General features: G+C 36.2%; 1 protein-coding gene across 5 annotated transcripts in view; it reads left to right on the top strand.

Annotated features, from left to right (window-relative positions):
• The window catches only part of HNRNPR (heterogeneous nuclear ribonucleoprotein R), a 32,139-nt gene extending 28,437 nt beyond the window's left edge, over positions 1–3,702 (top strand). For all 5 annotated transcript variants that reach the window (XM_002750412.7, XM_002750411.7, XM_009000608.5 and 2 more), the window contains 2 exons: positions 2,174–2,295; positions 2,424–3,702. In XM_002750412.7, the coding sequence (XP_002750458.2) occupies positions 2,174–2,295; positions 2,424–3,036 (735 nt within the window). In that variant the 3' untranslated portion in view covers positions 3,037–3,702. The remainder of the gene's footprint in view (positions 1–2,173; positions 2,296–2,423) is intronic.
• Positions 3,703–15,089: the final 11,387 nt, after the last annotated feature.

Raw genomic sequence — 15,089 nt, 5'->3', positions numbered from 1 at the left:
ATAACTACTTAGTTTACCTCAGTTTGTGTACCTATGAAGGAAACTGAATGGTGCACATAACTCTCACAGTATACAGTGTTTGATTGGGTAGATACATTGTGATGGTATGATTAGTTTTACTTTAATTATTTTAGAGTTAAAATAACATTGGCTATGTTTTACTGATTTCAGTAATTGTTAGAGTTAGCTCTTGTGTATAATAGTCTTTGATGACAATGAAGTGTGAAAAATGTATTTTCATATACTATCTGGAACACAAAACCTGCTCTGCTTTCTATTGACAATGGACCATATTTTTTTTTTTTTTTTTTTTTTTTTTTGTGGAGTCTTGCTCTATCACCCAGGCTGGAGTGCAATGGCATGATCTTGGCTCACTGCAACCTCTGCCTACCGGGTTCAAGTGATTCTCCTGCTTTAGCCTTCTGAGTAGCTGGAATTACAGGCACATGCCACCATGCCCAGCTAATTTTTGGATTTTTAGTAGAGACAGGGTTTCACTGTGTTGGTCAGGCTGGTCTTGAACTCCTGACCTCATGATCTGCCCACCTAAGCCTCCCAAAATGCTGGGATTACAGGCTTGAGCCACTGTGCTCCGCAGTTTAGATCCATCTTTAATGGGTGAAAATTTCAGTTTCTTTTTCTTGTTCATCTGTCCTTCCTTGAAGGGATGGGAAGGAAGACAAAACATTACTAAGATCTTTTTTATGTTATTAGGAAGATAGATCCAGAATGCTCAGTGACACAGGCTTGGTTCTTTCTCTGCATATTTGGTCGACAGGGTACTGCACCTCTAATTTGGGCATTTTTTTTGTTTTGTTTTTTGCCCAGGCTACTGCATTTTAAACAGGCTTTATAGAATCTCTGACTAGTTTAGAATTAATTGGCTTGCTCATTTATGGTAGCTAATTAATGAATGGTATTGTTAATAAAATTCATAACTTGTCCAAGATCATAAACTCAGTAATAACCTGGCTTTGAAATATGGAGTCTTACCTGTTATACTGTTACACTCTTAACTGTTAATGTGTGGCTTCTGAAATTTCCACTGGTATAGAATGCAGATGACTGATAATTTATGCTTTCCAAATATTCCTCCTGTCTCGATTGTTTTAGGATGGTTTGCCAAAGAAGCCTATGAAATTACAAAATATCTAGTCCAGGAACTGGGAAGTCACTAGGATGGTCAGGGCAGACAATAGATGTTTCATTTTTTGATTTATGCCAGGAAGCTTTTGTAAAGTTGTTGAGTTGCTTTAACGGAAGAAATGTAAAGCTGAGGTGGTAAAAGGGAAAATTGAAGTCTTCAGTTTTTTTTCTAGATACTTATAAATCACTGATAGTTCTTTATAAATAGAACATTTTTAGTATGTGCGCCCAGAGTGGGGAAAGGTAGAGGGAAACAAAAAATAAATTACGAGGAGGTGACATTTTCTTACTATCTGAACCTTTTGATGAATGGCAGAGGTTGTTAGGTGGAACAGCATGAACAAAGGGCAAGAACGTGGAATGTTTGATTACTGCTTTCTGCGTAATTGCTTGAGTCTTCATTACTTCATTAGTCCAGGCCTTTTCTGGCTCTCTACTTTTAACTGTTCAGGCAGAGTACATTTTGGGTTAAGCATTGTAGGGGAACTTGGGCTTTTTGTGTTGGTATCTCGTTGAATTTTAAAGATAATCTCACTCAGTAACCTCATTTGTGCTTCAGATCCTTGAAATTTTTATATAAGAACAGTGTAAGACCTGTATGTTGAATGCCACACGTTTATTTTTAAATTAATCCTGAAAAGTTAATCTTTGTCTGGTTTGCATTAATACTGGCGTTTTTCCCTGGTATGGATTTGCTTCTTTCTTTAGTATGGCTTATCTTTTAAGGAGTTGGTTATTTGGAATTAAGGAGAAACAATAGATGGCAACTATTTTACCTTTTAAAATATAATATCAGGAGGTTGGTTTTGTTCTTGATGTAATTTACATATAAAAAGATTAGGTCAAGGGAAACGTTTTTTCTGTGTGTGTGTGCGCGTGTGCGCGTTTACCTTTCTGGCTAGATTTACCTTTTGCCATTTAAAATAATTGTGAAGTAAATTGTTTATTAAGTATATTAATGACATGTGTATGTTATGTTTTATTATAAAACATTGTAAAGTAAATTAATTTTTCTAATTTTATATAGGCAATGGATGAAATGAATGGCAAAGAAATAGAAGGGGAAGAAATTGAAATAGTCTTAGCCAAGCCACCAGACAAGAAAAGGAAAGAGCGTCAAGCTGCTAGACAGGCCTCCAGAAGCACTGCGTGAGTCTACATTTTAGTATTTATCTCTTTGGATAAGGAATAACAATAATGGAGATCAGATTAATAAAATCAGGGGTCTTGAAGCAAACTAATTTGTTTTTTCTTCTCTCCCTTCCCTCCTTTGCTAGGTATGAAGATTATTACTACCACCCTCCTCCTCGAATGCCACCTCCAATTAGAGGTCGGGGTCGTGGTGGGGGGAGAGGTGGATATGGCTACCCTCCAGATTACTATGGCTATGAAGATTACTATGATGATTACTATGGTTATGATTATCACGACTATCGTGGAGGCTATGAAGATCCCTACTACGGCTATGATGATGGCTATGCAGTAAGAGGAAGAGGAGGAGGAAGGGGAGGGCGAGGTGCTCCACCACCACCAAGGGGGAGGGGAGCACCACCTCCAAGAGGTAGAGCTGGCTATTCACAGAGGGGGGCACCTTTGGGACCACCAAGAGGCTCTAGGGGTGGCAGAGGGGGTCCTGCACAACAGCAGAGAGGCCGTGGTTCCCGTGGATCTCGGGGCAATCGTGGGGGCAATGTAGGAGGCAAGAGAAAGGCAGATGGGTACAACCAGCCTGATTCCAAGCGTCGTCAGACCAACAACCAACAGAACTGGGGTTCCCAACCCATCGCTCAGCAGCCGCTTCAGCAAGGTGGTGACTATTCTGGTAACTATGGTTACAATAATGACAACCAGGAATTTTATCAGGATACTTATGGGCAACAGTGGAAGTAGACAAGTAAGGGCTTGAAAATGATACTGGCAAGATACGATTGGCTCTAGATCTACATTCTTCAAAAAAAAAATGGCTTAACTGTTTCATCTTTAAGTAGCAATTTGCTGCCATTTGTATTGGGCTGAAGAAATCACTATTGTGTATATACTCAAGTCTTTTTATTTTTCCTCTTTTCATAAATGCTCTTGGACATTATTGGGCTTGCAGAGTTCCCTTATTCTGGGGATTACAATGCTTTTATCGTTTCAGGCTTCATTTTAGCTTCAAAACAAGCTGGGCACACTGTTAAATCATGATTTTGCAGAACCTTTGGTTTTGGACAGTTTCATTTTTTTGGATTTGGAATAGATTACATAGGAGTATGGAGTATGCTGTAAATAAAAATACAAGCTAGTGCTTTGTCTTAGTAGTTTTAAGAGATTAAAGCAAACAAATTTAAGTTTTCTTGTATTGAAAATAACCTATGATTGTATGTTTTGCATTCCTAGAAGTAGGTCAACTGTGTTTTTAAATTGTTATAACTTCACACCTTTTTGAAATCTGCCCTACAAAATTTGTTTGGCTTAAACGTCAAAAGCCGTGACAATTTGTTCTTTGATGTGATTGTATTTCCAATTTCTTGTTCATGTAAGATTTCAATAAAACTAAAAAATCTATTCAAAACATTACCTATTTCAAATTCAATTGTGTCCTAAAACATCATTTTATTCGTAATCCTTGCAAGGAATATTGTTTTCAAAGTATAACTGCCTATGTGAGTGATCAAATTCATGCAAAATTTCTTGTCTATTCCAACATGTATGGTGGATATTAGACTGAGGGTTAGTCTAAATTCAAGTATTATTCCAATTAGCACTTCATTAATTGGTGTTCTCTCATAGTCTCTTCTAATTTTGAAATTTTATCCTTTATTTAAAAGAAAAAAACAGGTTCAAAGACTTTTGAGCATTCTTTGCAGGCATTGGATAATTTGCGTTAAAACAAAATGTGGCTGGGAAAGCAGACTGCAAATTTATTTTGACCCACATTCTTTATAAGGGTTAATTTGTGGCTGAAGACCTTATTTGCAGAATAAGTGAATGTACATACAGGGAAAACTGTTAGTACTGTGGCGTCAGTTGCACTGCAGGCTTTAGTTTTAGTAAACATGATAGTGACTTCCATTTTAGTTAATGAATATAATTTCCTATTGCTATGTAAATTTGCTTTGAGAAACATTTATGCCTTGTAAGAGAGGCTTAAAAATATCCAGTAGTAATACCCCTGACTTTCTGTTAACACCTCGTTTATTTTTAGTTATCTGCTATCCCTGATGCCTGAATTTTTTGTTGGCCAATACATAACATCTGTTTCTCTATTCCTTTAGAAATTCTGATTTATTTTAATGACTTTTTTGCTTGAGAATGAGAGGAACAAAAGAATCTAAGCTTTACGGTACAGCAGAGTCTGAATCCCTTTCAAATTACTATTAAATTTTCCCTTCCATCTTATTCTTACGTGGTTCTCAAATGTTTTTATAGTGATAAAAACATCAGAAGCCATTGGGGAATAATTAAAATGGATACACCATTATTTTGTGTTTTGTTACTGTTTGGTGTCTTTGTGATAAGAATATTAGATTTCAAAATCATAAGCCACTTAATTCCATGTAATCTTGGTTAGATCATATTTTGGGTTTCATGGCTTCTTTTCATTTCAAATAAGAAAATTAATATTTACTGAGGAAAGTCAATATATTTCATTTCTTTTTTTAAGTACCCTTATTACACAGTACAGTCGTTTAACAGGCCATTGATATTTTAGTTTTTTGGAAACTGATAAAGAAATTATGGTCTGTTGTATGATAGTTTTGAGTTAACCATGGGTATTTCTTTGGTAAAACAGAACCAGTTGTTTTTCTTATGCCCATGTATGCAAGTAAAGACACCAAACATTCTTTAAATGCTGCTTTTAAACTTTAAAAGTACAGTTTGAAGTTGTAACTATACACTGATTTTTTTTTCCTGGAAAGAACAAAACCTACAAATTTGAGTTGTTTTTATTTCTTAATTAGGTGTTACAAGCTACAAAGTTGTCAAAAAGAATATTAAGAATGGGGATAGAAATGATTCTGACAAAGCATAAACCCTTGCAAAAACATTAGACTAAAACTTGGGTTACATGTCAAAATCCTTTCCTTTAATTGCAAATTATATTTTGAATTTTAAAATGGCCACCTGCTCCTCTGTCCTTCTCACTAAAAATATATTTGCAGAGGTATCCCTCTAATATTTGGTTTATAGATTTTGTGGCTATTTTAAATTGTAAAGCATAATCCTATATACATTAAAACTCGAGAGCTTTTCTTTGATGTCTTATAAATGATCACTGTAGCAGCATTCAGAGAAAATAGATTCAGAGCTCAACTTTTCACATAAATAAATCCAACAGTGTTATATATGAACCTGAAAAATGTCAATTGAGGGAGGTCTTTATTCTAGATTGGCATTTTTTAAAAAATAGTACAAATTATAAGTTCTAAGGAATTTGGTTTCCTGCTCTCCTACCTTTCCATCTTTTTTGTTCCCCAAGCTAATTGATTTGGCTTTATTTATAAGCCTGTTACGGTGAAGTGTGTGTTTGGAAATACATTTGAGGTAGAGCTCCTCTTTGTAGGTACCCTCCTGAGACTGATACAAATATACCCTTCCCCATAATGGAATACTAATTTTTATTTGATCACTCATTTATAGCAGTTGCTTAAATGTATGTATTTATATGAAGGTATTTTAATTTTTAAGAGCAAAATGTTCTAATAAGTTGCCAGATTTCTAATAAATACAGGTTTATTTGATGAAAAGATAAGGAAAATGAGTTATGATTCTGTAGTTTTTTTAAAAAATAAGTTTAGCATAATTGTTTTTTAGGTTTTTTTAGTTACTGGGGTTATTCTGCATAAGAAAGCCCAATGCTTTCTGATATTAGAAGATCATTTTTCTCTCTTTTGACTTTGAAATCTGACTTAGGAGATAAATTCTTTTTAAAAAGGTCAGCATGCAACAAAATATATATTTTAAATTCTCAGAGAGAGGGACATAAAATTTCACTCCTAGCATAAAGCCATATAATATTATTCTTGAAACTCATTACATCATTTGCCTCCTGCCCATTTGAATATAATCATGCCTACGTTTTATTAATTGTGTATTTGTAAAACCAAACCCTTCCAGTAAATACTTGCTATAAGGCTATTGCTTGTCAATTATCAAGGCTTCTAAATATGTTAAAACCTGTCATTTTGATTTTTCAAAGATAATTGTATTATACTGAGGTGTCCAGTATTCTTAAAACTAACCAAAGTTAATTTTAGTGTTGTTCATTATTATGCGGACAATTATGTGGCATCTCCTAAGTGAGCAGCTAAGAAAAAGCCTTATAGAAAGAGTGCACTGGAATTATAAGTGTGTTTATGTTTCTCTAAGAATGGGAGCTTCTGTTAACTTAGAGGTGGAGTTGTTCTGAGGAAACCAATAGATTGGATGACTGACTGGAGAATCCAGAATAACAAATCCATTAGCCAGACATGTTTACTTTTATATTAGAAGTTTGTTTATTAGGTCTTAATTTTCAAATACAAACACCAAGCTTTAAAAATATTGCATATATAATGTATTGTTCAGTAATTTAGTAATAAATAATTTGAAGTCATTGTTAATCCTTCTGGAAAAGTTTTTTTTCTTTAAATAAAATTACATGTATATACTTTTTAATTTAGAGGTTACCAGAAGCTCTGGTTTTGTTTTGTTTTGTTTTGTTTTTGTTGTTTTTTTAATCATTTTCAGATGTTATCCAGAAATCTGCAAGTGTACTTTTCCTGTTTTAACTCCTTCCTTTTATCACCTGACTATCAGGGAAGCGAGGTTGAGGCTGCCCTGACCTGACATGTCATGATGTCGACTTGCTAGGTGGGGTTCGCTGGGGACGATAACCAGTGGAATTGTTGGTAAGAACTTTTTTTTTCCTATTTTTTTTTTTTGTCAGTAGTGGGGCATTGAGTGTGGGATAATGCCCATATCCTATAAGTGGGCGATTATATCAGCCTTGTAGAAAAATAGGACTTTAATATTAAATTATTCTGTTCTTAATAGGAACATATAATAATACTTCACTTAATCTTAAATTGGTAGCAGATAAGCAGGAAAGGCCTGCAAGTGTGAAATAATGAAATACTCAGGGTATATTTTAAGTGAGCAAAATAGATTCCTTATAATCTAAAAAGTCTGTTGGAGAGACAATAAATTTACTTTCTTTTAACTGTGATTTCAGTCTAGTAGCATATTTGCTATATTTTGTTGGATAGATTAACATATAATGCATCTTAAAGAGATTATTTATTGCATGCTAATGTTAGTGAAAACAGGAAGATGTTGGTAGAATGAGGGTTTAAACACCAAAGATACTATTTTTTAAAATCTTCCAAACTAATCTTAACGTCGTAAAATGAAAGTTTAAAAGATTTTAGTGGTTTGACAAACAATAATGGCCTCAGTTTAGAGATATATTGAGACAGTGACTTTGGGTCAAGAGGAAATTACATAGCTGAAATATTAAGACCTTGAACATAGCAGAAATATAAACCTGTGAACAACTTGTGTTTTGTCTGAAACCTAGGATAGCTGATATAATTAGTAGATATTGGTAGGATTAAGAGTCAGTATTTAAATTATTGCTAAAGATTAAAATTTCTCATCTTATAGTCTGTAGGGGATTTCATGATGGTAAAGTATAAATTGAAATTAAATTTAGGAACTAGGCATTTCTGACCATATCATATAAAAAATAATTACGATATAAGCACTGATTAAAAGTAATTATGGATTTTCATGTCTGATGAACCTTGTCAGTATTCTTATATAGCACTATATCTTCTTTATTGGTTGAGGGTATCAGTCTAGAAAGAATTTCCTAGATGTTGAACATGCTAGTCAGTTTCATGAATATAAACCCTTACCTGTAAGTTTGCTGTAGACTAGTTGTACAATGCTAGAATGAAATTACATAATACTTTTAAGAATTGCAGTGATTGCAGGATTGTGTTAAGGTAATATTTTATGCATGTTTCAGTGACAGAAAGGATCAGGGTGTAAAACTTGAAATAAATAGCATGCTCCTTAGGAAGTTTTAAGGTAAGCAATAGAAATATTCATGTAATTCTGATGAGTTTATGTAAGTTAAGGAAAATTCGATGCCAATTTGTTGGCTTTAAACACAACAAAATACATTTCATGGAACCAAAAAAGGAGGTACTCTGGGGAGAAACTTAAGTTGCTCAGATTTAAATAAGGGCTCTCACTTTATATAGTAGATTTGTCAGTCTCCCATGAACATTGCTTATCTTGATTTCTCACATACGAGGGTTGGGCAAAAGGACTTCTCTAGCCTGTTCAATAACATAGGTAGACTTGTACTTCAGTGAATCCTATTATGATGTTAAGTACTATGTTTAAGGCTATTTCTATAATTGGACTGAAGGCTCCTGCAAACATAAATTGCTGGTATGGATATAAATATCAAAATAGGGACATTTGCAAGACCTTTTCCATTTAATCATCAGTTTAATAAAAATCATGCTTTTGGTACAGTGTTCATGTACCATAACTGTATTGGAATATTTGTACAATGTTAAATATTTTTAATAAAATTTAACATGTTCAAAATGTTGTGTTGGTGATTTTGGGTGGGGTGTGATGGGTTTAATTGTGTAAAACAGATTTAGTAGTTATGTGAGGCTTTTGTAGTCAAATGGAGTTTCTGTCTTCAAATTTAGTATTAGATACTGGATACATGTTCTAAGGAAGGTAGTGAAGGAGTGGGATATTAAAAATGAAAAGGCTGAACTCCCCAGAGATTTATTAAATTGTCAGGAAGCTTGGCTGGGGTAGGAACTAGATCTACAGGTGACAGATAGGAATATTGGCTGTGGCATAACAGGCTGCCAATAGCATTTTTCTGAGGAAATTGTGGCATTTTGGAAATGATCCTAGAGAACCTACAGAGATGGGCAAACAGAAACATTTGTACAGTGCTTTCAGTAGGCTTTTTATTGCCCCAGTGCCCTTGTGCCCTTGATGTGACACGCCATAAGTGAAGGAGAAGTGGTGAGGGGACTATTTGAGGAAAGCTGTGTTGGGCAATTTGGATGCATCGTCGGGAAATATCGCCAATTTACAGGAAGTACTGTATAAAGAGTTCTCTCTTTATGTCTTAAAGTTAACTTTATGAGGTTTCCTATTCTCTTGCAGGCAGCCCTAATACAGTGATTTTTCTTACGACTTACTTTTCTTGAGGATGTATTTTGTTTCTCCCCAGTCAAAAAGGTAGAGGTTCTGCAACTCAGAACGGAAATTCACTTGAAGTAATGTGTTCATTTCTCTGTAATCAGTGCCATTAATAGCAAAAAATATATGAAAGGAAGATGATGGTGACCTCATAGTCTATAAACAAATCGAGTCAGAAACTATTAAGAAGGACTAGTAATGTATTCTGCCTTGTTTGTTTCAAATGAAGACTGTTAAACTGAGTTATGGGGAAGAAAAAGTGAATACCCTTTTGTTTCAAGATAATAAAGAGTAGACAATATACTTCCTTTTGGTTAGTGTTTTCCAGAATTTACTATTCTTATTTCATTTTGTTCCAAGATCAAAAGATCACTCACTGAAACAGGAAAGAATGTTCTAATTTCAAAAGTATCTAACCTTGGGCATCTTTAGGTGTTTGCAGAAAAGGAAGTGGAACGGAAGGAGGGCAGCTCACTGATTTGTGATGTATTTCTTCCAAAAATAAAGGGTTGCTTAAACGTTAGCTCTACCAAAAGCCCTGAATTTATTTAGTTTATTTTTAGAAAGATTTTGTTAGGTATTTTCCTGTGAAATATATTCCCATAAGAAGGTATCTTCTATCTATAGCTATGAGAATAAATCACATTTCTGTTTCCTTAGAATTGAAAGTTGTGACTGAAATCAAGACCATGTGTAGACATTTCCTCCAGATTGTAAGCAAGAGTAGCATTTTATTTAGCTATTTACTTAAAATTCCAAATGGTGACTTTTAGGCCTAGATGTCCATTTATTAAGAGGCAGGAGGTGCTCTATGCAGTGGTGGTTCATGCTGGTAATCCCAGAACTTTGGGAGGTCCAAGTGGGAGTATTGCTTGAGCTCTGGAGTTCAAGATCAGCCTGGGCAACATAGGGAGACCCCATCTGTACAAAAAGATAAAAAAATCAGCTGAGCATGGTGGCACACACCTGTAGTCCCAGCTATCTGGGAGGCTGAGGTGGGAGGATCGCTTGCGCCTGGGAGGTAGATGCTGTAGTGAGCTGTGATCCTGCCACTGCACTCTAGCCTTGGTGATAGAGCGAGACCCTGTCTCCAAAAAAAGAAAAAGGCAAGAGATTGAATTAGACACAATTCAGTCATGCCTTTTAAAATAAGGAGGCTGGTCTGAAGGTAGCGAGTTACCTCAATTGATTGTTCACAGTCAGTTACAGATCGAACTCCTTATTCTACTCTTTTCCCCCCTTCTCACCACTACACTTGACTAGTCTTAAAAAATAACAAAAAAATAAAATAACAAGGAGTTTGATCATTTTAGGATTCTTTCCCATGGGGTGAAGGTGAGGATCAGTATTGTCAAGTATAGTAACATTGGCAAGAAAAGGAGCTCAGTCTCAAGTTTTTAAGTATGTTAAGGTAGATATGAAAATATTATTGCAGATCTCAATACTTGACAGTGCTATTTAATAGAATTTGGAAACATTTCTGTATGGGCGTTCTTGGGAAATTATTAATTCTATACTTTAGTCAGGAATCCTTTAAAATCTGTAAACTTCAGTTGCCTGGGTTTTTAAGTAGATTAAGTAGAAGTTAATACATTTTAAAAGGCCACTATTGTTTTTATCAGCTGAATCACTTTCAAAAATCTTGTGCCATATATTCAAAATATTATCAAAACATTTGAAACTATTGGTTATAATGGTGCTTATGTATTTGGCTCTTGTTCAAGTACCTGAATTGGCTTGGTCAGAAGGACTTGGGTGTTCTTCTAGTTAGCTGTCGTATAACTAAATATTTTTGGTTAAATGGTACATATTTAGCATTGCTTTGTCATTTTGAAACTTTTCCATCCTTCCTGTTAAGAAATAGAACCTTACCAAATTAATCATATCTGTATAGAGTTGCTGTGGAAAATGATTTGATCTAAATACAACCAATAAATATTTTATTGAAACTTTCTTTTAATTGATGAGTAATAATGTGGGTATCTTCATTAGTTGTAATGTCAATTCTATTTTACTTTCCTAAATGTGAAAGAAAAGATGAATGAGACCATTTCTTGCACATACCAGATGATTTTGAAGGAATTTCTGGTGATTATTTAAACTTTCTAGTTAAGCTGTCTAGGTCACAATTTACCATTCAAAAGTGCTGCTCAAACTTAAAGTGGGTGGGAATTTCTGGGGATTTTGTTTAAAATGCAGTTTCTGATTCATTAAAAGGCAAGAGTCTGCATTTCTAACAAGTTCATAGGTGATGCCAGTGTTCTGACTACGTTTTGAGTAGCAGAGTTATAGATTATCTCACATTTTGGGGGATTTTGGAGAATGATCTTAATAGAAAAGATAACAGATATTTGCAGTGATTTGCCTGGATTGTAGTTGCTCTGAGATTTAAAACTGTGATAAAGGTGGCCACAAATACTTAATAGGTATTTGGGATTCCAAGGAAAGGTTAGGAACATTGTCTGCAAGAAAATGAAATAAATTTAGGAAAACAGGTTTTAATAGTTTGGAGAAATTGCTAGAAAATAATGGGAAGGAATATGCAGAAAAGATCAGGATGCTGAGAAAATGTCATGTCTATTTAGGAATTAGATCTGAAAACAGTTACACAAGTTACAGAAGATAAAAATAAAGTTCAGAAAGGAAAGGTTGATAGGTTACTAAAAATGCCTATGTATTTTATTTTTGGAATCTTTAACTCTGTCTTCCCAGAAAGGTTAACATTCATTAATTAGTTCAAAGTAAATCTTGGGTCTGGCATGGTGGCTTAAGCCTGTAATCCAAGCACTTTGGGAGGCCAGGGCAGGTGGATGACTTGAGATCAGGCAGAAACATGGTGACCTGCGCCTGTAGTCCCAGCTACCCAGGAGGCAGAGGCAGGAAATCACTTGAAAATGGGAGGCGAAGTTTGCAGTGAGGCAAGATTGGGCCACTGCACTTCAACCTGGGGGAGAGATTGAGTCTCTGTCTCAAAACAAAGTAAATCTTGGGTGGTAAGCAAGAACATACTAATGAAGAAAATTGTTAAAGGTGAGGTTTTTTTTTTTTTTTTTTTTGAGATAGAGTCTAGCTCTATTGCCCAATCTGGATTGCGGTGGCACGATATCAGCTTGCTGCAACCTCCACCTCCCGAATTCAAGTGATTCTCCCTGCCTCAGCCTCCTGAGTAGCTGGGCTTACAGGCACCTGCCACCAAGTCCTGCTAATTTGTATTTTTAGTAGGGGCAGGGTTTCACCATGTTGGCCAGGCTAGTCTGGAACTCCTAACTTCAGGTGATCTGCCCACCTTGGCCTCCCAAAGTTCTGGGATTACAGGAGCGAGCCACCATGCCCAGCCCTAAAGGTGACTTTAAAAACAACTTTGAGCCCAGCACGATTGCTCACACCTATAATTCCAGCACTTTGGGAAGCCAAGGCTGGCGGATGGGCTGAGCTCAGGAGTTAGAGACCACCTTGGGTACCATGGTGAAACTCCGTCTCCACTAAAATACAAAAAAATAGCCAGGGGTATGGTGGTGCACGCCTGTAGTTCCAGGTACGTGGGAGGCTGAGACACGAGAATCACGAGCCCTAGAGGCGGAGGTTGCAGTGAGCCGAGATCATTCCACTGCACTCCAGCTTGGGCTACAGAGTAAGACCCCATCTCAAAAAATAAAAACAATTTTCATAGATCAACAGGTGGGAAATTCTCATGAAGAATAGAGATGACAAGTGTGTCCATCTTTATGTGAAGAGGAGCTAGAAGGTGGTCCCTGAAAACTGATTTTTTTTAGTCTAATTTTCAGCTCTAGAATTTTGTTTTGAAAAATAAAAATACTATAGGTGCAGTATGAGTGGAAAACATTCTGCTGTTTCTTTTTTTATGGTGAGCTTTTTTAAAATGGTAGATTAATAATACTAACTATGATGTAAGTGCTGTGTACCATGCTCTGTACTAAGGAGGCATTTATATTCTGTGTATTTCTTTTTTTTTTTGAAAGATGGGGTTTCACCATGATGGCCTGGCTGGTCTTCAACTCCTGACCTCAGGTGATCCACCCACCTCAGTCTCCCAAAGTGCTAGCATTACAGGTATGAGCCACCGCACCTGGCTCTATTCTGTGTATTTCATGTAATTTACAACCCTGCAAGGTAGGTGGTATTGTCCCTACACCTACTTTACATATAAGGAACTCAAAGGTTGAGGTTAAGTAACTTGATATTTGTAGCTATTGGCCACTTGTCTATAAAGTGGCAAGGTCAGGATTCAAACCCCAAGTGTACATTTTTACTGCTAGATTAGAAAGACCAATGAGGTTAGAACTAAGTGGCAAAGTTTATGTATACTTAAAAACTCTTTAAACTATATCTAAAATAAAGCTAACCTAATTAGGATTTAAAGTAATACAGTTTTTTTTTTTCCTGAAATTAAGGGTTACTTAGTCTTTCTTTTTTGTTTTATGTTGATAGTCGTCATTTGTTTTACTCTTTTTTCATCGTTTATTTATAAAAATTTGGCCAAAATGTCATACTGGGTTTTGGTCTTTAGGAAGCCAGTTTTGGGCTGGGCACGGTGATTCACGCCTGTAATCCCAGCACTTTGGGAGGCCATGGTGGGAGGATTGCTTGACCCCAGGAGTTCAAGACTGGCCTGGGCAACATGGTGAAACCCAGTCTCTACCAAAAATTAAATAACCAGCTGGGCATGGTGACACACCTCTGTTGATCCAGCTAGCTGGAAGGCTGAGGTAGGAGCCTCTCCTGAGGCCAGGAAGTCAAAGTGGTAATAAGTTGTGATTAGGCTCATATACTCTAGCCTGGGCAACAGAGTGAGATTCTGTCTCAAAAAAAAAAAAAGGTTTCAGAAGGATCCCTTGAGCCCAGGAGTTGGAAACCAGCCTCGGCCATATAGTGGAGACACCATCTCAAAAACAGCAACAACAAAAACAAGTATTTTAAGCTATCCAATTGCCTAATTTTTAGTTTCAGTCCTATATTTTTCTTTCTTTTCTTTTTTTTTTTTTCTTTTGAGACAGGGTCTCACTCTGTTGCCCAGGCTGGTGTGCAGTGACACGATGTTGGCTTACTGCCGCCTCCACCTCCCGCGTTCTAGTAATTCTCTTGCCTCAGCCTCCTGAGTAGCTGGAACTACAGGTATACACTACCATGCCTGGCTAATTTTTGTATTTTCTATACAGATTGGGTTTCACTGAGTTGACCAGGCTGGTCTTAAACTCCTGGACCTCAGGTGATCCATTCACCTCAGCCTCCCAAAGTGCTGGGATTATAGGCATGAGCCACCACACCCGGCCTAATTTGTGTATTTTTAATAGAGATGGGTTTCACCATGTTGGCCAGACAGGTCTTGAACTCCTTACCTCAAGTGATCTACCCACCTTGGCCTCCCAGAGTGCTGGGATTACAGATGTGAGCGACCACGCCTTGCCTCAGTCCTATCTTTTTTATGGCCATTATGGAAGAGTTTGTTAAAGGGCTTGCTTACCAGACCTGAGTATGTGTTTGCGTTTCTATGCAAGATATAGACTTAGACATAACATAAGTCACTATGCTGGGCCCTAAAACTGGTGGATGTGGAGAACCTGCTTTCCATATGTATTCTTACAGAAAATGTTATCTTCCCTGATACAGAAAGAAGATGGTTTAAAAACTTTTTTTTAAATAAAATAATTAATGGCCTTAGACTAGCCAGGGTATTTTCTGCTGTTCTGTTTCATGAAAATCTGAGTTATATGGAA

Source organism: Callithrix jacchus, chromosome 7 (assembly GCF_049354715.1).
Source record: "Callithrix jacchus isolate 240 chromosome 7, calJac240_pri, whole genome shotgun sequence".
Lineage (NCBI taxonomy): Eukaryota > Metazoa > Chordata > Mammalia > Primates > Cebidae > Callithrix > Callithrix jacchus.
Note: the sequence above shows the minus strand (reverse complement) of the source record. Positions and strands in the feature narration are given on the sequence as shown.